This window comes from Vipera ursinii, assembly GCF_947247035.1.
Source record: "Vipera ursinii genome assembly, chromosome: 13".
In the NCBI taxonomy this organism is placed as follows: Eukaryota; Metazoa; Chordata; class Lepidosauria; order Squamata; family Viperidae; genus Vipera; species Vipera ursinii.
In genome coordinates, this window is record NC_139526.1 from 10,047,252 (window position 1) to 10,071,828 (window position 24,577).

The 24,577-nt window shown below is 43.5% G+C and overlaps 1 protein-coding gene across 1 annotated transcript in view; it reads left to right on the plus strand.

Moving 5' to 3' along the window:
• The window catches only part of LOC310646211 (cytoplasmic phosphatidylinositol transfer protein 1-like), a gene marked incomplete at both ends in the record, with an annotated part of 45,009 nt that extends 26,100 nt beyond the window's left edge, over window positions 1-18,909 (plus strand). The window contains 7 exons of the mRNA XM_083372471.1: window positions 1,920-2,008; window positions 3,203-3,210; window positions 4,257-4,328; window positions 5,254-5,349; window positions 5,923-6,078; window positions 8,872-8,935; window positions 18,644-18,909. Coding sequence (XP_083228597.1) covers window positions 1,920-2,008; window positions 3,203-3,210; window positions 4,257-4,328; window positions 5,254-5,349; window positions 5,923-6,078; window positions 8,872-8,935; window positions 18,644-18,909 — 751 coding nt within the window. The remainder of the gene's footprint in view (window positions 1-1,919; window positions 2,009-3,202; window positions 3,211-4,256; window positions 4,329-5,253; window positions 5,350-5,922; window positions 6,079-8,871; window positions 8,936-18,643) is intronic.
• Between the last annotated feature and the right edge of the window lie 5,668 nt (window positions 18,910-24,577).

Consider the following 24,577-nt stretch of genomic DNA (forward strand, 5'->3'; position numbering starts at 1 on the left):
GAAGACTAGGTTGGGGGCAGATTTTCCTAGAGAAATTCTATCTATATGGTTGCTAAGAGTCTACGCTGACTTGATGGCACGTAATCAATCAATGAAGCTTTTACCTTTGCCTTTTTTTTTGAAAGAGGAAAGAGAAATTCCCTAAAATAAGTACCTTAAGCTGATCAGATGTCCAACAGCCCTTGTGTAGGAACGAACCACTTAGATCGGGGTCACCAACTATATATAATATTTATTGACGGGTGTATAAACCAATAGTTCAAAAATAAGTCTAGGTATGAAAATGAAGATGCTCGAGCCTTCTGGTGTAACATTGCCTTCCTAAGCCATGTGGCAGCCACCCCCCCCCCCACTCTTTTGAGTAGAACAGCCTGTTTCTGTTCATCTGTTCTATTTCTAACAGTGAGATTTCCTTATATCTTAGCTCTAACCGACTGTGAGAATTAACTTCAACATTAGAGGCTTAACTCATCTATTTTATACTTCTGCAGTTAGGGAGAGGGGGAAATAGGAAAAAACTGGGCAGCTCTAATTTGGTAAATTTGCTCCTCCAGAAGCTACAAAAATAAAAGTGGAATAAAACTGAGTTGGTGGTCTATTTACATTGTTGGTCAACATTTTGTCCATCTTCTTGACTTGACATGGATGTAAATCTTGGTTGTTGAGACTTTTGTCCTCTTCTTCGTGAACTGGCTTACTTGGTAGAAGGTCATGGCTTAGAACCATAGGATTGGAAGGAACATGAAGATCTTCTCCTCCAACCTTCTGCCCATGGCAGCAATCCTCAGGCCATTCCACATAAATGGCTGCCCAACCTTTGCTTGAAGACCTCCAGTGACAGAGCTCCTGTGAGTACAGGGGACAGGCTATTGCATTGCTCGTGAACTCTCATCACCATGACATTTCTTCCTATTCCCAGTTTGGTTCTTCCTCTGTAAAATGTCCACCCATTGGTCCTTGTCCTATGCTCAGGCATTATGGAGAATAAATCCATACCCTCTTCCCTGTGACACCCCTTTATGGATTGGAAGACTGTCATGTCTACCCTTAGTTCTCTCTTCTTTAGATGAAACATCTACAGCAACATTAATTGTTCTTCATCAGTCTTAATCAATGAATCCCTCAGCGTAGCATTTGTTCTTCTCTGAACTGTTTCCAGTTCCTCGGCACCCTTCTTGACTTGTTCAATCTCTACTGCAGGCAAGAAGGAAGCCATAGACCTACAGAAGATGATCCACTCCTATTTTCTGCTTTAGAGTTTAATTTTAGGCATTTTCCTCTCCCCAATCCAACAGATTCTTCTCTTGTTGGCTTTAAGGGCATTTGATCTCTGTTAACATCATGGTTCTCGCCAGTCTGGAGATCACTGGTTCCTGCCTCAGCAGCTTTTTTTTTAAATGTTAATATTTAATATATTGTAATATATTAAATACTACTATGTTACTAAAAGGGACGTGGTGGCTCAGTGGGTTAGGACGCTGAGCTTGTCGATCAGAAGTTCAGCAGTTTGGTGGGTCGAATCCCGAGTGCCGCATAACAGAGTGAGCGCCTGTTACTCGTCCCAGCTTCTGCCAACCTAGCAGTTTGAAAGCACGTAAAAATGCAGGTAGAAAAATAGGGACCACTACGGTGGGAAGGTAACAGCGTTCCATGCGCCTTTGGCGTCTAGTCATGCCGGCCACATGACCACGGAGACGTCCTCGGACAAGCGCTGGCTCTTCGGCTTTGAAACGGAGATGAGCGCCGGCCCCTAGAGTCGGAAACGACTAGCGCGCATGTGCGGGGGAACCTTTACTTTTACCTTACTATAGAGCTAATTTGGGTTAATTTGGGATATATCTTAATAATTTGGAGAGTTGAACATAGACTTCAGTCTGGGGTTTGATTTCCATTTAGCCTTGTGCTCTGTTCTTCTGCAGCAAGTTGCCTAGCTGGGCTCGTGCAGTAACACCACGAATCTTCTATATCACCGAGAAAGCCTGGAATTATTACCCCTATACCATCACAGGTAAGGAGGAAACTCTAATGACATGAGAATGACCTTGGCAGACAGGAGAGAGAGCCACAAACTGGACAATCGTGGTGTAAAAGGTATCTCAGCCCCCCAGAAGAAAAAGGGAGTGGAAAGCATTCATGAGCTGTGGCGGCTCAGTGGTTAGAATGCAGTATTGCAGGCTAATTCTGCCCACTGCCAGCAGTTCGAGTCTCACTGGGCTCAAGGTTGACTCAGCCTTCCAATCCTTCTGAGGTGGGTAAAATGAGGACCCAGATTGTTAGGGGCAAAAGGCACAACTCTCAAAGCCATCCTGTATTACAGTTCTCAAATAGTATGTACATCCATCATGCCAGTTGTGTCTGCGGGATGTGGTCAAAAATGTCAAATTGTCAATGGTGCAATCAAAGCCAAAGCTCCATCTTTTAGAAATGGGCACGGCTTCAACCACTCCATTGTGGCTATCATCTTGACTTTTTTATGACCACATCTTGGAGGCATCCCTGTCTTACACACTATAAATTGTGTTGGCAATCTGCAATGGTTGACACCAGCTGACACAATTACGGCTTCATTTGACGTATAAACCCAGTTTGTGGATTAGGGTAAAGTTCAGAAATCCAAAAAGGAATTTTGCAATCCTCACAGACCCCGCATCCCATGCCTAAAATTCAATAGCAATTTTCGCTGGTTTTTGTTGGGGACGGGGTGTTTCCCCCCCCCCCTTTAACCAACCCAGACTGGGCCAACAACCAATCCACTCTGCCACTAATGTATCACCAATCATATCCCCCTGCTCTTGGGAGTCCATTTTTTTTTTTAAAAAAAAATCTCCAATTTCTATCCTGAGTGAAGGTGTTGAGTGAACTCAATCTTTTGGTCCTTTGCAAATTGCTCCATCCTTAAAAGATCCCTTACCAAGTCTTTGGAGATCTTAGATGTAAGGCAAGCTACTCCCTTGGTCTTTTATTTAGCAGCAATTGGAGTTTCCTGCTAAATTTGGGTACAAGAAGCATGTGATTCCCCTTACAGCTTTGAAGCTTACTCAAACACCCTCATGCCTACACCGGGTTACAAAGTGAGTAGATTTAGTTGCCCAGAAAATGTGTAATGGATAACTCTTCCTTCTCTCCAACCTCAGCTTTGTCTCTTTCTCTGTCTCCCTTTTGCTAACTTGGGATATCTGGAATTATCTCACAATGGATGCAGAGTACACAGTAAGTACTAAGGTGCCTCCCTACTTTCGGTACTTCTCTAGCAGAATAGAAGAGAGAACTCAAGAACACCATGAGTAACTTCAAGGCTGCAGTGGGGTCCTTGGTGCACTCTGAGATGGGTTGTTTTCTGGCGGACGCTTCATAAATCAACTAGGAAACATCATCAGTGCTCAAAGGGAGAAGGGTTTGATCCCTTTGGATATAGCAGTGGTTGCCCTGTCAGTGGGCATCTCCTTGGTGGTTCCATGATTAGTCTGTTGTTTGTTCTTTGTTTGTTTGAGTTGCAGACTAGTCTTTGCAAAAAGGGAACATCTGGAGGGCTTCTGCATTTTCCAGGAGGGGCACAAAAAACTCAGAGGAACCGCACAGTCCAATGTCTTGAAGCATAAAGGAAGAACTGGGTTTCTAGTCATCATGGTTTCAGATTTAATACTTGAAGATTTGCAGATGGTTCCCAGAAGTTATAAGAGTGGCAGGATGAGCTTTTTCTGCAGGTTCCATTTTTCATGAACTATGTGAAAGAAAGAAAAGTTTAAACCCCATCATTTTCTTTTCGTTTCTTGGTGCAGAGTGGCTTGGTTCATATCCATAGCTTTATGGACAGGAAAGTGTAAATGGGACCTTATGTGGATGGTTAATAGATGAGAGACAGTTTGGTCTAGTGGTTAAGACAACAGGCTAGAAAGTGGGAGACTGTGAGTTCAAGTCCCACCTTATCTGTGAAAGCCAGCAGGTGACTTTGGGCCAATCACCAGGAGACTGTGAGTTCTAGTCCTGCCTTAGCCATGAAAACCAACTGGGTGACCTTAGGCCAATCCCTCTTTCTCAGTTCAACCCACCTCACAGAGTTTTTGTTGTGGGGAAAATAAGAGGAGGAAAGTGTTTTGGCTATGTTTTCTGCCTTGAGTTATTTGTAAAAAAATAATAATAAAGGCAGGATATAAATACAAAATGTATAAAAATGATTGTCTGCTTCTTTTCCAGCACAATCCTTTCATTCATCCTCTGGGTCTTCTCACATTCTCCATTTCTCTTTCCTTTCACAGTGCTCGTTTCTGCCCAAATTTTCTATCTACATAGAGACCAAGTATGAAGATAATTGTGGGAATAGCACCAACGTGAGTACAACCCATACAGAATTAGAAACAGTGCCCCATTTCATCCTGTACAGTTATTTTCAGGGGAGAATGAAGACATGGTGAGAGTTATCCATACATTGAATTGGTGACCAAATTTTAGCTTGGACAGCCCCATCAGGGGAATTTCACCCCTGGCTGAGGAATCCTGGAGTTGACATTCTACACATCTTCCAAGTTGGCATGGTTGAGAAACGCTGCATTAAATTATCCTCTCTCCCTGGGAAGTTGCATCTGGGCTTGTTTGTGGGAAGAGACCACGAGGAACAATGGAGTGCCACTTGCAAAAATTCCATTCAGCTGATGAGATGAGCAGAGTCAAGGTGAGGTGGCCTCCATGACACTTGCCACTATCAGGGACTTGGGCAAGAGAGCAGAGAATCTGAAGAGGCCTTGTGATTCAGAGGAACGTGAGGGTGTCAATAATAGAGTAACAGACTTGATAGAAGCTGGAGTATTACAGAATACAGAATAGCAGAGTTGGAAGAGACCTTGAAGGTCTTCTAATCCAACCCCTTGCTTAAGAAGGAAACCCTCTGCAATTCTGGACAAATGGTTGTCCAATTCCTTTTTGAAAACCTCCAGTAATGGAGCACCCATAACTTCTGAAGGCAAGCCATTCCACTGGTTCTCACTGTCAGGAAATTTCTCCTTAGCTCTATGTTGGTTCTCTCCTTGATTAATTTCCATCCTTGGCTTCTTGTCTTGCCTTCTGGTGCTATGGAGAATCACCTGAAGGCAGGACAAGAAGCAACGGATGGAAACTAATGACAAGCCAAGGAAGATACCAGTATGTGTTGTAGCTTAGACAACCCCACCTGAGTTTACCATCCCTCATTAGCTAAGAATCTATGTTTTCTCTCACTGGCAAGCTGACTGGCGTTGTTTTCCCCTCTTGCTCTCACAGATCTTTCCCAGTGAAAAAATCTTGGGAGACCATGAAGTGATGTTCTTGGACATTGCTTTTGATGAAATCCCAGAGCGCTACTACAGCAGCTTAGAGGTAACAGCCCATTGGGCAGGCTAACCGTGCATGGTTGGTGGGTGGCTTTGGCTTCTCCAACCCAACTTCTCATTCCTGTAATGGTGTGTAGGAAGGACCTTGGAAGACAGGAGGAAGGACTTCACATTGTTCTACTTTTGCAGTCTGGGGCAACCTCTGTCCCAGCTGTAGTGTTAGATCATGGCACTCTGCAAATTGGTCCCTTGTACACCTACTTGCTGCTGGGGTTGCAATGATACTGCTTTCAGGTGCTTGGTGGACAGAGTCTCCTGAGGATCAAAAGATAAATCCCAAGTGGGATCTTCTATCTCTCTTTGGAAAAGAGTATAAGACTTGCAAGATTGATACCAGCCTTGGGAGGCAGTCCAGGAAAAAAGAAAAAAGCACAGCCAGTGGGGTTAATTCTACAGATAGTCCGTGACTTACAACCTTTCATTTAGTGACCGTTCAAGGTTACAATGGCACTGAGAAAAGTGGCTTATGACCATTTTTCACACTTATGACTGTTGCAGTATCCCCGATGGTCATGTGATCAACATTCTTCTTCTTCTTTTTTTTTTTTTTGCTATATAGGATCTCCGGTCCTTCAGCTCAGTTAAGACGGGTCGCGGGCCACTCCTGGAGGGCTGGCGGGAACAGACACAGCCCATCATGTGCTCCTACAAACTGGTGACGGTCAAATTTGAAGTCTGGGGGCTGCAAACACGGGTAGAACAATTTGTCCATAAGGTGAGATTGTACTCTTGTCTACAAAGAGGCCTGCAGAGAAGTCTGATGGCTGGAGATTGCTGCAATAGCCAAAAAGCCAAGGACGACTTGGCCTACATCAATGGAGGGACAGTTTCAAGGTCACACAAAGTGTCAGTACCACTTTATATCACACTAGTGAGGCCACACTTGGAATACTGCGTCCAGGTGTGGTCACCGTGAAACAAAAATGATACTGAGACCCTAGAAAGAGTGCAAAGAAGAACAACCAAAATGACCAGGGGTCTGGAGTCTGAATCATATAATGAACAGTTAAGGGAACTAGGTATGATCAGTCTATCAAAGAAACGGACTGGGGGAACATGACAGCTGTCTTCCAATACTTGGGACTGTCACAGAGAAGAGGGGATTGACTTATTATCCAAAGTAGGACAAGAAGGAATGGTGGGAAGCTTCTTAAAGATAGATCCAAACTAGAAGTAAGGAGAAAGCTCCTGGCACTAAGAACAAATAATCAGCGGAACAGCTTACCTCCTGGAATTGTGGGTGCTCTGTTGCTTAGAGGTTTTCAAAAATAGACTGGACAACCATTTGACTGGGATGGTATGAAGTCTCCTAGCTTGAGCAGGGAATTGGACTAGAAGACTGCTGAGATCTCTTTGAGCCCTATGATTCCACAGTATCTTCTGTGTTTGAGGACTACTTCTGCAGTGAAGGGGAGGAACTATCCCAGAATGCAAGAATCCTTATTGACTGATCTGAGAGAAGCTATATTGTGGTTGTTGTTGTTAGGACAATGGCTTTCCTGATTACGAACTGAGAAGGGCAAGAGATGCTTTGTGACTGGGTGACGAGGTTTCATGTGGGATAGGGCTACCCTTTCAGTACCTTGGATAGCTCCTTAGAGCTCAAATCCTCCTTGGGAACAGACTAACACGGAGCTCTTCAAACTTGGCCCTTTTATGACTTGTGGACTTCAACTCCCAGAATCCTCAGCCAGTGTGAACTCCACGAGTCATAAAAGGGCCATGTTTGAAGACCCCTTAAAGACAAAATAACAAAGTTGCAAGGGATCATGAAGGTTTGCTAGTATCTAACCCCCTGCTCAAGTCAGGACCCCTATACCATCTTAGTCAAATGGTTGTCCAGTCTCTTCTTAAAAACCTCCAGTGGTGGAGCACCTACAACTTCTGGGAGCAAGCTGTTCCACTGATTAATTGTTCTCACTGTCAGAAAATTTCTCCTTAGTTCTAGGTTGTATCTCTCTAATGAACTTCTACCCATTACTTCTTGTCCTGACCTCGGGTGCTTTGGAGAATAAGTCAATACCCTCTTCTCTGTGGTAGCCCCTCAAATATTGGAAGACAGTTATCATGTCCCCCTTAATCCTTCTCTTCAATAGGCTAGACATAGCTAGCTTCCTCAACTGTTCATCGTATGGTTTAGCCTCCAGGACCTTCATCATCTTCTTGCTCTTCTCTGCACAAAAATATTCTTCTCTTTTGTTCTCGGCACAAAAAAAAACAAGTAGTTCTTTTTTGAAATTTCATTCATAGGAAGCTATCTTAGGAGAGAATGATCCTGGGGTTTTTTTTAAAAAAACAGGGAAATCAATACAGAACAATAATCCCTGTTTGTTTTAAACTCAGTCTGTATTTGGGTTTGATGCTTCCGTTGGTCTTCCTCCATAAAATGGCTGTGTTTGGTTTCTGCAGCCAAGAATGGCAGTGTTGCTTGGATTACAACTCTCAGGCTTGACCCACTTGGCTGGGCTTGAGAGATGCTCAGAGTTGTGGTTCTTGACATCCGGTTGGCTGCAATTACCCACAGCAAAAGAAGGTAGAAAATGTTGAATTTTGTGCTGCAGTTTAGAAGAGTGCTTTGCATTGCTTCGTATTTTGGGAGGAAAACACCACATGCCTCCCGCCTCCGAAGCAAAGTAGGGAAATTGTGTCATAGTGCCACAAATAGCATCAGGCAAACTTTACAGAAAATCAGAAAAGGTCAGCACATGCTGTCAGCCCTTGGCGTTAGGTCAAATCAAGTAACAGGGAATCCAGTAATGCTTTATATCAGGGGTGTCCAACCTTGGAAACTTTTAAGACTTGTGGACTTCAGCTCTCAGAATTCCCCAGCCAGTTATACATCTCCCCAAGGGCTATAATGGCAGGAGCAGTGTAAGGGAAGGGACTTCTAGTCCAAACTCTTGCTCAAACAGGAGATCCTATAACATTCTGGACAAATGGCTTCCAGTCTCTTGAAAAACCTCCAGTGATGGAGCACCCACAACTTCTGAAGGCAACCCGTTCCACTGATAAATTGTTCTCACTGTTAGTTCTAGGGTTGGCTCTCTCCTTGATGAATTTCCATATGTTACTTCTTGTCCTGCCTTTGGGTGGTTTGCAGAATAGGTTGACCCCCATCTTCTTTGTGAAAGTCCTTCAAATATTGGAAGGCTGCTATCCTGTCATCCCTAATCCTTCTCTTCCCTTAGACTAGACATCCCTAGTTCCTGTTCTTTGAAATCATCTTTGTTGATCTTCCCCAGCACTCCTTCTAAAGCCTCAACTTCTTTTTTTGTAATGTGATGACCAAACCTGGATGCCATATTCCAAGGGTGGTCTTACCAAAACAGTGTAAAGCAGTACTAACACTTTGCGTGATCTTCATACTGTCCTTTTGTTGATGCAACCTAGGCTTTTGCAGGCAGCTGCAGCAAACTGCTGGCTTGTATTTATTTATGGGGGTGGAATTGCTGTGTACAATTTGCTTGGACGTTCCCTGCAATGCCAGTAACACGATTTTGGGTTTCAGGTTATTCGAGATATTTTACTCATCGGGCATCGCCAAGCCTTCGCCTGGGTGGACGAGTGGTGTGGTATGTAAGACCCTGGGTTTCATGCTGGAGGAGGGAGGGAGGAAGGGATGAGAGCCCATGTGGACAGTTGCCTTGATCTTCCTTTTCCATGGGAATGTGCCTTTCCTCACTTGTCCCATGCCCAACGCTAGAGTCGACAGTTTTACTTCGGACCCGATCATTCAACCATGAACCCATGTTGAATGTATGTACTATTGCCTTCAACAGTGCAGCCGATCAACCACCCTCTGTTTCTTGGTGCATAATCCAGACGTTTGTGAGTTTGGTTTTTATCACCGTCTACCCAGTAATCCCATGGGAAAAGCTGTGACCAGTTATATTAATTTCCCCATTTCTGCGGACGCGACGAGATGGTTGAAAGCAATTGATCAAAATGGCAAATTCGTGTAATGGGTGTTTTCTGTCCCCCACCCACCCAACAGCAGAGGATAGAATTGCTTTGAATAGTGAGTTGGGCGGCATATAAATTTAATAAATACATAAAGAAATAAATTATGCGAAGGAAGTCTACTCCAGCCTTCAAAAGAATCTCCGGCCCAGCTCATTTGCTCCTGAAATATTCAAAGCTCTCCTTTTTTGGATTTTAAAGAGCCTTAAGGGGACTTGCAACCATGCTTAAAAAGCAAGCAGAGTATCAGTATGTTTTCATTCACAAGCCCAATGGAATTCCACAAAACATCATAATTAAAGTTAAAATATATATATGCGTGGGATTAGTTTGCAGGAACAAATTGGAGCTACCGAGTCTAGGAGGATGTTTCAGTGTGAAACCTGCTTGTGGTTTTGAGTTCAAGACATAAACTTATGATTCATTCAAAACATTTTTCATCCCTCTGAGCTTCTTCAGGTCATGGCTGTGACTCAACATGTTCCTCAGAGCTGAAAAATGTCCATCCTCACTTTCTTTGAAAATCGTTGGATTCCTGAGGACAAGTAGATTGCAGAAAATTATTATGCCTCCTCACCACATTTTTGGAACAAAGTTTCCTCTTTTTCTTTCCTAACAGGCCAACCTTCCCCCTCAAGTCAATTCTTTTCTTTCATTTTCCTGTTATCCCCAAGTCTGTTAGTTGACTGGGTTTTACTTACACACCAGGATGTCCTTCCTACTATGTTGTTCCTACCACTTCCTGGCTCTTGCGGTTCCTCAGCTCACCACTTTCTAGGAGCGGTTCCTAGACTCATTGTCCCGCTCCACCTGGGAAGGTCCCACAACTGCCGGGCCACTGTCTTTTTAAATTTCCCAGCATTCCCTGGGCTGTCCTTACATTATGGGATTTCGTAAGGAATTTTGAATTTCATCTGGGATAACTGACAGAGGTGGGTTTCATCTGGCTGCCCTCTGGTGGCAGAAGATCAGAGGAGGAGTGGAAGGAAAGCACAGGCTCATTTCCAAACCCTGTTCTTGGGATCAAGCTGGTAGTAAGGCATTCCCATCTCAATGTGTCCATCAGATCCTTTTCACATTTATTTGCCATTTCTCCCAAGAATCCTTGCCCACAGGAGAAGAAAGAAAGAAAGAAAGAAAGAAAGAAAGAAAGAAAGAAAGAAAGAAAGAAAGAAGGAAAAAAGAAAAGAAAAGAAAGAGGGTAAACATAAAACAGAATAAGAGAGAGAGAGAGAGAAAGAAAAAAGAAAGAAAGAAGTTGTATGAAAGGGTAAACCTAGAATAACAGAGTCTGCTCAAAAGCAGAAGACCCGATATCATTTCAAACAAATGGCTGTCCAGTCTCTTCTCAAAAGCCTCTAGCAATGGAGCACCCACAACTTCTGAAGGCAACTTCTGTTCCACTGGTTAATTTTCAACCTCCTGGTTGAGATGATGTGAGAAAACCAAACACAGAAAAAAAATGTTTGGGCAAATAGAATATATATAGGGACGTGGTGGCTCAGTGGGTTAGGACGCTGAGCTTGTCGATCAAATGGTCGGCAGTTTGGCGGGTCGAATCCCGAGTGCCGCGTAACAGATTGAGCGCCTGTTACTCGTCCCAGCTTCTGCCAACCTAGCAGTTTGAAAGCACGTAAAAATGCAAGTAGAAAAATAGGGACCACTGCGGTGGGAAGGTAACAGCGTTCCGTCCGCCTTTGGCATCTAGTCATGCCGGTCACATGACCACGGAGACGTCCTCGGACAAGCACCGGCTCTTCGGCTTTGAAACGGAGATGAGCACTGGCCCCTTGAGTCGGAAACGACTAGCACGCATGTGCGGGGGAACCTTTACCTTTATTTATATATATACATACATACGTACATACATACATACATACATACATATAAAAACGAGCATTTCCAGGAAAGTAGATTCAATGATGCTCAAATAAGGCAAGGGGGAGTTTGATAGAGGATCAGTGATTCACACTTAAAACAGCCCTTGAATGTGGAAAGGGCAGACTCAAAGTTAAGGTTTCAATGAGCTCATTCTGGCTTTCCACGCTCCTAAAGCACTTGAGTTAATACATTATTTGATTAATGCTTAGATCATCCCCTTTTCAATTAAAGTACGCCGTATTAATTTGGCAGGTTGCAAAGAATATTTGAAAAAGATTTTTCCCTGAGAGCTTCTATTTATTTAATTGGTATGGGATGGAGAAGAGAGACTCGGTTTGAGGTAGATATCTACTGCCCAACATTAAAATGTACCTAAATATAAAGATGTTTATATACCCGCATTTAAAAGGTAACAATTTGGCTGTCTTTAGTGCCAGGTAAGTCTTTATTAAAAGCTCATATCCCCGGGGGGAAAATACACAGGAATGCCATAATTAGAAATTAGACTTGGTATGATGTTTATTACATCCGAATAAATCCAAATTTTATTCTGAACTTGGATCCCAATGAAAGAGTACCTCTTTTTCATCAAAAATGTTGATGGGGGTGGAAAAGAAATGGTGACCTCCTCTGGTTTGGCCAAGTTGAAGTTGGGGGCAGCCACAGTTGTGCAGCATTGACAATACTATTTCTTTTTTTGCCTCACCGTGATGGAGTGTGGTCTGGATTCCCAGGTGGGAGGGATTCCTTCCCAGAGCCCAGCAGAGCTTGGAATGTCTGGTGGACAGGAGGAGGCTTAACACAGCCCCTCCCTAACAGTTCCCAGACTGTAGGTATAATTATCCAAATAGTTGCTCTACTGTGACAAGTTTGATATCAGGCCCAAGAAGGAAGAACAATGCGTAGACTTCTGAGTAGTTTCTTTACTGTTCTCTGCATACAGACAGAATCTTGTCAGACTAAAGCAAGTGTAGGTAGTCCTCAGTTTACAACAGTTCATTTAGTATCCGTTCGAAGTTACAACGGCACGGGAAAAAGTGACTTGTGACCGTTTTTCACACTTACGACCGTCGTGGAACCCCAGGGTCAAGTGATCGCCATTTGCAACTTTCCCAGCCTGCTTTCAACAAGCAAGGAAGCCAGGTTCGCCTCATGATTCCCTTAACAACCATCGCAAAAAAAAAAGTTGTAAAACTGGGAAGGCTTAAAACTGACTTAACAACCGCTTTTCTTAGGGTAGCGGAGTTGAGAGCTGAAGCGGCAGTGCTGCCAGAGCTCAGCCAGGGCTCCGGGATTGGCGTGCATGGCTCCAGCTGGCCATCGCGGTACAGAAATCCTGGTCCCAACTGAGGGGGCAAGTCGAGGTGTGCGTGTAGAGAGCAGGGATGAGTCCCCGAGGGCCCTAAAGGCTTACCCAGCTTTCTTTTTCGCACACCCAGATTCCAAACATCTCCTGCCCGATTGTACAGCCAGCCATTGAAGGCACATAGCTTGAAAGCAACGGTGGGTTTCTCTCCATAAGTCCCCGTGGATGCATCTCCGAGCATCTCCTTTCTCTGACTTTTTGGAGTTGTGATCCTCTTACTACCACCACCAGCACTACCACTTAGTAAGAAGCAAGAAGGCAGGTGGGAGGGTTGCCAAGCAGCAGGGGTTCCAACTTTTCAGAAGAACGAAGCAGTGTCTTCTCCGAGGTCGAACAAGCCACTGAAGCTCCAGATGGCTCTCCCGTCTTAGCAAGATTTTTCCTTGGTTGGCTTCAAGTTGACAACTCCTGCTGGTTGACAGAGTTTTGTCACGCAGGAGAAAGCTCTGATTACGTTTTTAAGCCTGGGGCTGATTGATCTGGGACAACTCTCCAGTCTGATTCAGAAGTTGGTGTGCCCACCTAAAACAGCGTGATCAGGGAGAGGGGAAAAAAAATAACTCAGCCCTCTTAGTGGCTGGGTTCACAAATCACGCTTCATCAAACTGGGAAAAGACCAAGCGGATACAGAATGCAGAATAACAGAGTTGAAAGGGGCCTTGGAGGTCTTCTAGTCTAACCCCACACACACACACACTCAAGCAGGAGACCCTATCCCATTTTTGACCAATGGTCATCCAGTCCCTTCTTAAACACTTCAGTGATGGAGCACTCACAATTTCCGAAGGCAAGTTGTTCCACTGGTCAATTGTCCTCACTGTTAAGGAATTTCTCCTTAGTTCAAGGTTGCGTCTCTCTTTGTTCAGTTTACATCCATTGCTTCTTGTCTTGCCTTCTGGGGCTTTGGAAAATAGTTTGACACACACCCCCTTCTTTGTGGCAGCCCCTTAAACATTGGAACGCTGCTATCATGTCACCCAGTTGTTTTTACTAGACTAGACATTCCTGCAACTATTCTTCATATGTTTTAGCCCCCCAATCATCTTTGTTGCTCTTCTCTGCACTCGGTGTTCGGGTGACTTGCTAACCTTCTCAAACTCTTTTGTTGAAAGGGAGAAACTGTGGCTGGGGTTAAATAGGGCTACTCAAGGCATGGTAAATGTTCACTTCGATCCCCCAAATAAAGAGATGGATGGGCTCTGGTGTACCCAAAATAAAACCCAGAACATTGTTACTCTTGATTTCAAGTGAGACAAAACACACATAAATCGAAAGACTGAGTTTATGGAATGAGTAAAGTGTGGTTAGTGGGTGACATCCTCTTGCTCCCCAGTTCATTTGGCCACTGCCAATGTTTATTCATTTTTATTTGCATCCTGCCTTTATTATGTTATAAATAACTCAAGATGAGAAACATATCCAACATACCTTCCTCCTCCTATTTTCCCCACAACAACAACCCTGTGAGGTGGGTTGGCCTGAGCAAGAGGGACTGACCCAAAGTCACCCAGCTGGCTTTCATGGCTAAGGCGGGACTAGAACTCACAGTCTCCTGGTGATTGGCCCAAAGTCACCCAGCTGGCTTTCATGGCTAAGGCGGGACTAGAACTCACAGTCTCCTGGTGATTGGCCCAAAGTCACCCAGCTGGCTTTCATGGCTAAGGCGGGACTAGAACTCACAGTCTCCTGGTGATTGGCCCAAAGTCACCCAGCTGGCTTTTATGGCTAAGGCGGGACTAGAACTCACAGTCTCCTGGTGATTGGCCCAAAGTCACCCAGCTGGCTTTTATGGCTAAGGCGGGACTAGAACTCACAGTCTCCAGCTTTCTAACTTTATAATTAAATTTATATGTCACCCATCACACCATCCAAAGCAATAAAACAAACCTCCTTGGCTTGCTTCCATTTGTCCCTACTCACTTACCCTCCCTCCCAAAGCACATGTCCATCCATATCTTTAATAACCCAGTGTTTTATTCCTTGGCTCAAATATGCATATTTTGATTAAAACCTACCAACCTGGATGGAACGGGTAATTCAAGAACTATTTTGCACATCCCTAATTGCGTGATTTTGACTTGGAACGTCTTGAAAGGTTTCACTTTTATATCTTTAGACATCATCTCCTTTTTTTGGGAGATGCATTATTCTTTCTGTTGATGTGAGTTACCTCCCACATCTTTCACTGTTAAAAATTGCGAAGAAAGGTAGCTCAAGATGGGTGAAACAGCTTCGCCATCCTCAAAGCGTTATGTAATTAGACAGTATGTGCTGAATAAATATATTTAATCTAGCCTGCTACACATGAGATTTCATGTGTTAAGCAGCCTAGCAAGGTTATTCTTGAGACCGCTTACAGCATAAAATGCAAAACTGTCATTGAAAATGCAGCAACATAAAATAAGCATTTTCAGCATTAACCACTCCAGGGAAAGTAGATACGTTTCAACAGAAGACTATTGTCTCTCATTGTAATTGTACCTGCTCTATTTTTATGAGCAATTTGTTTTTAAATCACTTGTAATTCCAAAATTTTAATCCATGAGCAAAGGGGGCTCATATTTATTTTCCCTAATGCCAAAGGCTCTTAACAATATGAAGGGCGCGGAAAACTGATTTTCGTTCTCCAGCCATCAGTTTCCGCATAATAGGTATGTAATTTGAGAAAATATAGATATTAAACTTTGTCTCAGTCACCTGATTAGATATCAAGGCTTCTTGGCAACTTTAATAATGTAATAGGAGAGATTGAAAAAGTATTTTAATGAGGGGTTATTCAAAGGCAAGCTCTCTCCAGAGGGAAATCCAGATTTATATTCTGGCATCTCCACCTCTCACTTCGATGATGATGATGATGATGATGATGATAATAATAATAATAGAAGAAGAAGAAGAAGAAGAAGAAGAAGAAGAAGAAGAAGAAGAAGAAGAAGAAGAAGAAGAAGAAGAAGAAGAAGAAGAAGTTGGAAGGGACCTTGGAGGTCTTCTAGTCCAACCCCCTGCTCAGGCAGGAAACCTTATACCATTTCAGACAAACGGCTGTCCAGTCTCTTCTTAAAAACTTCCAGTGTTGGAGCATTCACCACTTCTGGAGGCAGGTTGTTCCACTGGTTAATTGTTCTCACTGTCAGGAAGTTTCTCCTTAGTTCTAGGTTGCTTCTCTCTTTGATAAGTTTCCATCCGTTGCTTCTTGTCCTGCCTTCAGGTGCTCTGGAGAATAGCTTGACTCCCTCTTCTTTGGGGCAGCCCCTGAGATATTGGAACACTGCTATCATGTCACCCCTCACCCTTCTCTTCGTTAAACTACACATACCCAATTCCAATTTTCCTCACTGCTAGGAAGTTTCTCCTTAATTCCAGGTTGCTTCTCTCCTTGACTAGTTTCCATCCATTGCTTCTTGTCCTGCTTTCAGGTGCTTTGGAGAATAGCTTGACTCCCTCTTCTTTGGTGCAACCCCTGAGAAATTGGAGCACTGCTATCATGTCCCCCCTCGTCCTTCTCTTCATTAAATTAGACATACCCAATTCCAGCAGCCATTCCTTATATGTTTTAGCCTCCAGACCTCTAATCATCTTTGTTGCTCTTCTCTGTACTCTTTCTCTGATCTAATAATAAGTCTGATCCTCTTATTTTTCAAGGGTTGAATCATTGCCTTGACTCTTGGTTTTTTGTTTTTTTCAAAATTTTATTAGTTTATCCAAACACAAAAAGAAAAATGAAAGTAATGAGAAAGTAGGGGAGGAGAAAAGGAAGAGGAAAAAGTGTAGCGTAAAAGGGAAAAGAAAGAAAAAGCATTGACTTTCAACTCTTTAGCACAATAGAACAAGGCATCATCATCATCATAGTAATAATAATAATAAGGCATACAGCCTGAATATTTTACTTTTGCATGATATCAGTACTCCTCAACTTATGACCACAATTGAGCCCAAAATTTCAGGGTGCCAAACAAGACAGTTGTTAAGAGAATTTTGCCCCATTTTACGACCATTCTTGGAACAACTTGACTCCAGAAGTTGTAAATGCTCCAACATTGGAAATTTTTAAGAAGACATTGGACAATCATTTGAAATGGTGTAGGGTTTCCTGCCTGAGCAGGGGTTTGAACTAGAACACCTCCAAGGTCCCTATTCTGTTCTGTTCTGTTCTGTTCTATTCTATTCTATTCTCTGCTCTGCTCTGTATTCTATTCTATTCTATTCCATTCTATTCCATTCCATTCCATATTTTCTGTTCTATTCTATTCTATTCTATTCTATTCTATTCTATTCTATTCTATTCTATTCTATTCTATTCTATTCTATTCTATTCTCTGCTCTGCTCTGTATTCTATTCTATTCTATTGCATTCCATTCCATTCCATTCCATTCCATTCCATATTTTCTATTCTATTCTATTCTATTCTATTCTATTCTATTCTATTCTATTCTATTCTATTCTATTCTATTCTATTCTATTCTATTCTATTCTCTGCTCTGCTCTGTATTCTATTCTATTCTATTCCATTCCATTCCATTCCATTCCATTCCATATTTTCTATTCTATTCTATTCCATTCTATTCCATTCCATTCCATATTTTCTGTTCTATTCTATTCTATTCTATTCTATTCTATTCTATTCTATTCTATTCTATTCTATTCTATTCTATTCTATTCTATTCTATTCTATTCTATTCTCTGCTCTGCTCTGCTCTGTATTCTATTCTATTCTATTGCATTCCATTCCATTCCATTCCATTCCATTCCATATTTTCTATTCTATTCTATTCTATTCTATTCTATTCTATTCTATTCTATTCTATTCTATTCTATTCTCTGCTCTGCTCTGTATTCTATTCTATTCTATTCCATTCCATTCCATTCCATTCCATTCCATTCCATTCCATTCCATATTTTCTATTCTATTCTATTCCATTCTATTCCATTCCATTCCATATTTTCTGTTCTATTCTATTCTATTCTATTCTATTCTATTCTATTCTATTCTATTCTCTGCTCTGCTCTGCTCTGTATTCTATTCTATTCTATTGCATTCCATTCCATTCCATTCCATTCCATTCCATATTTTCTATTCTATTCTATTCTATTCTATTCTATTCTATTCTATTCTATTCTATTCTATTCTATTCTATTCTATTCTATTCTATTCTATTCTCTGCTCTGCTCTGTATTCTATTCTATTCTATTCCATTCCATTCCATTCCATTCCATTCCATTCCATTCCATTCCATTCCATATTTTCTATTCTATTCTATTCCATTCTATTCCATTCCATTCCATATTTTCTGTTCTATTCTATTCTATTCTATTCTATTCTATTCTATTCTATTCTATTCTATTCTATTCTATTCTATTCTATTCTATTCTATTCTATTCTATTCTATTCTCTGCTCTGCTCTGTATTCTATTCTATTCTATTCCATTCCATTCCATTCCATTCCATTCCATATTTTCTATTCTATTCTATTCCATTCTATTCTATTCTATTCTATTCTATTCTATTCTATTCTATTCTATTCTATTCTATTCTATTCTATTCTCTGCTCTGCTCTGTATTCTATTCTATTCTATTCCATTCCATTCCATTCCATTCCATTCCATATTTTCTATTCTATTCTATTCCATTCTATTCCATTCCATTCCATATTTTCTGTTCTGTTCTATTCTATTCTATTCTATTCTATTCTATTCTATTCTATTCTATTCTATTCTATTCTATTCTATTCTATTCTATTCTATTCTCTGCTCTGCTCTGTATTCTATTCTATTCTATTCCATTCCATTCCATTCCATTCCATTCCATTCCATTCCATTCCATTCCATTCCATATTTTCTATTCTATTCTATTCCATTCTATTCCATTCCATTCCATATTTTCTGTTCTATTCTATTCTATTCTATTCTATTCTATTCTATTCTATTCTATTCTATTCTATTCTATTCTATTCTATTCTATTCTATTCTATTCTATTCCCTATTCCTAGCGAGCCAACCCTAGCTGGGTCATCTTCTCTGGGCCTATAGTGGTGCATCTGTCCTCACAATGTCTTCTTCTGTGCTTCCTCCCCACAGGTATGACCATGGATGAAGTCCGCTTATACGAGAAGGAGACCCAGCAGGCCACCAATGATATTGTGGGCATCATGACGCCCACCATCTCCATCAGCGAAGTCCACCTGCCCCCCAGCACTCAGAGCGCCCCCTCCAGTGCCCCCTCCACACCACTCAGCGGAGAAGCCCCAGAGTTCCTCCATGTGCCCAAGGACCGCCAGCGGAAAAAATCTGCTCCAGAAATGCTCTCACTGCCCGTCCTGCGGGAACGTTCCAACCTGGAGTAACCACTGCCTCACGTTCAGAGTCCCCATCCTTGCAAAGGAGCTCCCTAGTTCATTTCCACGGAAGTGGGTCCGGCGTCCCTAATGTCCTTGTTTTGTTTTTGTTTTTTTGCTTTTTTAAAAAATGTTCTTTAATTCCACACTTTGCCTTGTAATCCAGCAAGGTAGCAGAGGGAACTCCAGTTGATGGAGTTCATGCATTGTTAAATTGTGTGGATGCCTTGGGAGAACTTGGAGGATCCCCAAATTTTGGGAGCATCTTTAAGCCTTCTGGTCTATTCCTAGCTCCTTCACTATTACATTCCTGGCCTTGTCTTTGCTACCTTGGACCAAAAGGGTTTCCGGGGTGGGGGGGAGCATACCTGGACCATTGCTTGGCCTTCTAGCCTACATAGCTCAACTAACATGAATTGGGGTCTCCTCCCTCTGTGTGTGTGTGTGGGGAAAACATTGGGCATTGCTCTGTTGCAGATGGAAAGCTGGTCAGCATAAATTCCATGCCAAAAGATCCACCCTGGAAATACATCTATGGTGAGGGGAGGCTAACTCCCCATTACATCACATGTTCTAGCCTCCTTGGAGCAAAGGCAATTGTTAAATTATGTCTGTGTGCCCCACATTTGGGTTATATCCACATCTAGAGGGAGTACAAATAATCCGGATGCTAAAAGCTGTGTTAAATTTACAGAGATGGCTCTGATTAAACCGTCTTTTAACAGTGGTACTTCAGAATAGCCCTCTTGCAGCACCAGCCCTGTGCAATTGTTTCATGAAGCAACCCAGAGGACTTCAATCGAAGTTCACAGCCTGGTTGCAAAAGAGATTGGGTGAGGCCTCTGGAAAGGATTCCCGGCCGCCTTGTGGAAGCCTACAGTTTGCAAGACAAGAGAAAACTGTCAGAGAAAAAGGGGATGTCAAAGGAAGATGGGCCGCCCCAACCATTGCTTCTTCAGTCTGGCTGTTTTGTGGGACCCAACGATTTACCTTTCCTCTGGCCCCATTGCAAAGCAAAGGTAAAAGGCATTTTTGCTTTTCTTTGCTAATTGCACACTGGCAAGCCATTTGGCTACATCAGGCATGTCAAACACAAGGCCCAGGGGATGGATCCAGCCCGCGAAGTGGTTTCATGCGGCCCGCGAAGCCATCCTGGAAACAGTGAGGGAACATCCCACACTGCTTGGCCCTGGCCCAGAGACCCTCCTTCTGCCAGAGACCCTCAGATCTGTCCCACTCCTGCCCAGGCCCCCATAGGCACCCTTGATGCGAACGATGTAGAGCTGGCCACACCCACCCAGTAGGCCACACCCACCCTGGCCATACCCACCCGGCCCCTTGAGGGCAACCACAATGCTGATGCGGCCCTCAATGAAATTTGAGTTTGACACCCCTGGGCTACATGCTTTCCTGCTGTTTCAAGCAGGCAAAAAAACCCCACCCTATGTTAAATTCTCTTTGCATGTTGATCAACTGCACGTTGGCATTAAGAGCCCTGTTGGTGCTGTGGTTAGAAGGCAGTATCACAGGCAAGCTCTGCCCACAGCATGGAGTTCAATTCTGATGGATCTCAAGGTTGACTCAGCCTTCCATCCTTCCAAGGTCAGTAAAATGAGGACCCAGATGGTTGGGGCCAATTTGACTCTGTAAACCACTTAAGGAGGGCTGTGAAGCGGTATATAAGTCTAAGTGATATTGCTGTCTGCCAATAACTGCTACAGGTAAAGAATTGCATCCAACATCTGAAACCCATTGACCAAGAGGGTGTAGTCCCAAAATGATTCAGAATGCAGTAAAAGCAGGATTCTCCCAGTTTTTCTGCAGCATGAACTCAAGTCATTCTTTGCTAACTACCAGTTCTCAGGTGGATCCTGAGAATCCCAACAGCCAGATCTTCAATTTAAGGTGTCTTAAATTTGTGGGATTCTCTTGGGTCTCTGGGAGACTTCTCCAATACCATACAGGCCTATAAATGCATCCTCTTGAGCAGAGGGTCTTCAAACATGGCCCTTTTATGACTTGTGGACCTCAACTCCCAGAATTCCTCAGCCAGCATGCCTGGCTGAGGAATTCTGGGAGTTGGAAGTCCACAAGTCATAAAATGACCAGGTTTGAAGACCCCTGCAACTTGAACCATCAGCTTTATTCCCATGACAGCTGATGGCCTCTTTATGGCTGGGGATCTTACAGCAAAGGTTCCTTCTGGAGGTCCATCCATGGGATCAAAGTATAATGCCTTGTGGCCAATTTTCCTACCATCACTAACTGCCCTTACTGGGAAAGGAACCTCTGCTAAGTGGGGTCACCAGTTCCCTGAATGCTGGCCTTTCTAGTCTTTGTACAAGCACAATTTGTATTTGCACTGTTGCGCAGGGACAGTCCTGCCTCCCCTTCCTCTGCTTAAGCATTGATTCCCTGTTTATGTTGGTGGGTTTGTGTCCTCTTCCTCTTCTCTCCCCTGTAAGCAAAGTTTGGAAGTTGTACCTTCAGTCCATCAAAATACAGACGGATTCTAGAGGCAAGCAGAACAATGAGACATCCAGACAAAAGTTTGCACAGTTGAATAATCCAACCGAGAAGCAAGAACATGGTGTCTGAAGTTGCTCTCCTGTAAGTTTCTGGATTCCACCATCCATCCAGGAGGAAAGCAAAGTTGAGGTAGATATGGAGTCTGCCTCTGCTACAGTATCTGTTGGAGGCATTGTGGGTTGTCCATACCTGATCCGTTGACCACCACATGGATGCTACACCGCCAACTCCCATCTCAAGCCCCTGACATGCAGATTTGGGAGAGTAACCATTCAATCCTTTCGAAACTGTGCACTTCCAAGTTTTGAAGAACCCACATATCGAGGCAGAAGAATCAGAGACTGTTCTTACAACCATCGGTAGCCTTTAGTCCAGGGGTAGGCAACCTTGGCTCTTTTATGACTCGTGGACTTCAACTCCCAGCATTCCTGAGCCAGCTATGCTGAGGGGAAAGAGAGAGGTTTCCAATTTGAGCCATGCTGGCTCAGGAATTCTGGGAGTTGAAGTCCACAAGTCATGAAAGGGCCGTAGTTCCCCCATGCTGGCTCAGAAATTCTGGGAGTTGAAGTCCACAAGTCATAAAAGAGCCAAAGTTGCCTACCCCTGCTCTAGTCCATAAAACGTGGCCAAGAACGAACTTGTATTTTCTCCCCAGAAGGAGAGAAGAGAAGCAGGAAGAAAAACCCTGTAAATATTTTTGTGAACTGTGTGGCAAGTGTTCTGTATGGTTCTGCTTTTATTTTATTTTTTTAACTGGGGTGATAAAGGCCGCTTCTGATGGAAAGTTGTCATGGGATTGTTGAATTGTTTTGAAACACTTATGGAGGGCACATGGCATTAGCAAACAACTGCTTGACTGATCTCTCTCTCTCTCTGTCTCTGTCTCTCTCTCTCTCTCTCTCTCTCTCTCCTTCATATACCACCGAGTCTCTACCTTCCCATTTATCTTCAGAGCGGGTATGTGTAGTTTAATGAAGAGAAGGGCGAGGGGTGACATGATAGTAGTGTTCCAATATCTCAGGGGCTGCCCCAAAGAAGAGGGAGTCAAGCTATTCTCCAAAGCACCTGAAGGCAGGAAAGAAGCAATAGATGGAAACTAATTTCTCCTTAATTTAGGGTTGCTTCTCTCCTTGATTAGAGAACTTAGAGAGAGAGAGAGATTAACTTTATTTTCATTTCAAATGTACACCAATCTCATACATTACAATGCAAGAGGAAGTCAAGCTATTTTCCAAAACACCCGAGGGCAGACAAGAAGCAACGGATGGAAACTAACCAAAGAGAGAAACAACCTAGAACTAAGGAGAAACTTCCTGACAGTTAGAACAATTAACCAGTGGAACAACCTGCCTCCAGAAGCGGTGAATGCTCCAACGCTGGAAGTTTTTAAGAAGGGACTGGACAACCATTTGTCCAAAATGGTATAGGGTTTCCTGCCTGAGCAGGGGATTGGAGTAGATGACCTCCAAGGTCCCTTCCAACATTATTATTATTGTTATTATTATTATTATTATTATTAATTCTCTAGAGCCATTATGTAGCTTTCTTTAGCTTTTTGCTTAGCCCAAGGTACAAGTCCAACATACGATGGGCAAACAGCTGATTATCACCTAGTACATTGGACGATGTGAGTGGGTCTCCTTGACAGTCCCTGGGAATGGCACGGCCAAATGGAGCTTCTGAATCTGGGCTTTCTTTAGGCTTCTAGGCAATTTTGACCTGAGTTCCCTGGGCCTCATTGTAACATCTAGAGCAGACCTGGGCATTTTATGGCTCATGGGCTACATCCAGCGGTAGTGGCCCTGCACAACACTCCCAGTTTCTCATGAAAATTAATTGCCCACCCCTGACCTTGACTAGCTGCTAATCCATTATTCCAGTGTGTCTCAACCTTAGGAACTTCAAAATATATTGACTTCAGTTCTCAGAATCCTACAGCCAGCAGGCTCCTGGAAGAATTCAGAATCCTGGACATTTAAGTCCTTTTATCTAAAACAAGGCTTTTCAACCAGTGGTACAGGTACCACCTGTGGTACATTGACACCTGGCAGGTGGTACACGACCATCCTAGAAAAGTGGTAGCGGGGGAGGGGAACGAGCTGAACCAGTGGCAGCACCGCACAAGCCTGAGCGAGAGAGGGCTGGAGCTGCAGGGCTGTCAGGGCTCAGCGGAAGTGCCAGGATCAGCGCTTCTTCGGGGCTGTCAGGGCTCAGCGGAAGTGCCGGGATCAGCGCCAGGCTCCAGGTGGAGCTTGGCGCTGATCCTGGCGCTTCTGCTGAGCCCAGAAGAAGCGCCGATCAGCTGGAAGGTTGCAGCATCTCCAGGGTCTGGTGATTTACATTCAGATGCTTGGCAACTGATTCATATTTATGATGGTCACAGTGGCCCAGGGTCATGTGAAGCAACCACCCAGCAGACGGGGGGGGGGGGGGGGGAATAAAAACCAAACACCCCCCACCCCACCCTCACTGCCAATCCTCAACAGAAATGCTCACAACAATGAAAACCTCGGACAGGAGGAAGAGCACCGCCGGGCGGGCAGGTAAGCGTCTTGCTCGGCTGTGGCTTGGGGGGCACTTTTTTCAGTGCCATTGTAACTTCGAACAGTCACTAAGTGAACTGTTGTAAGTCGAGGACTACCTGTACTTCATCATTTGGTCATCAAGTTTTTAACACTTTGCTAGGAGGAGGAGGAGGAGGAGGAGGAGGAGGAGGAGGAGGAGGAGGAGGAGGAGGAGGAGGAGGAGGAGGATGTTGCCATATCCTAAAAGTGGCACAATGGGTGAGAAGGTTGAAAAGCCCTGATCTAAAAGTTGCCAACTGGTTCTTGATGACTTCGGCAATTTGACTTTGGAATCTTGAAGGCAATTCAGCCCAAAGCTAACATCCTGGAAACACTTGGACCAAGAGTTCATGATGGTCACTGAAATGTAGGATTATATAAGGCTGATCAGTGAGAAAACAGATGTGAGAAAGACCTACAACATGTTTTTGCATGCAAAGGACAGAGGAACAACTTCTGCGAATCCTTAGAACAGGGGTCTTCAAACTTGGCCCTCTTACGACTTGTGGACTTCAACTCCCAGAATTCCTCAGCCAGCATGCCTGGCTGAGGAATTCTGGGAGTTGAAGTCCACAAGCAGTGGT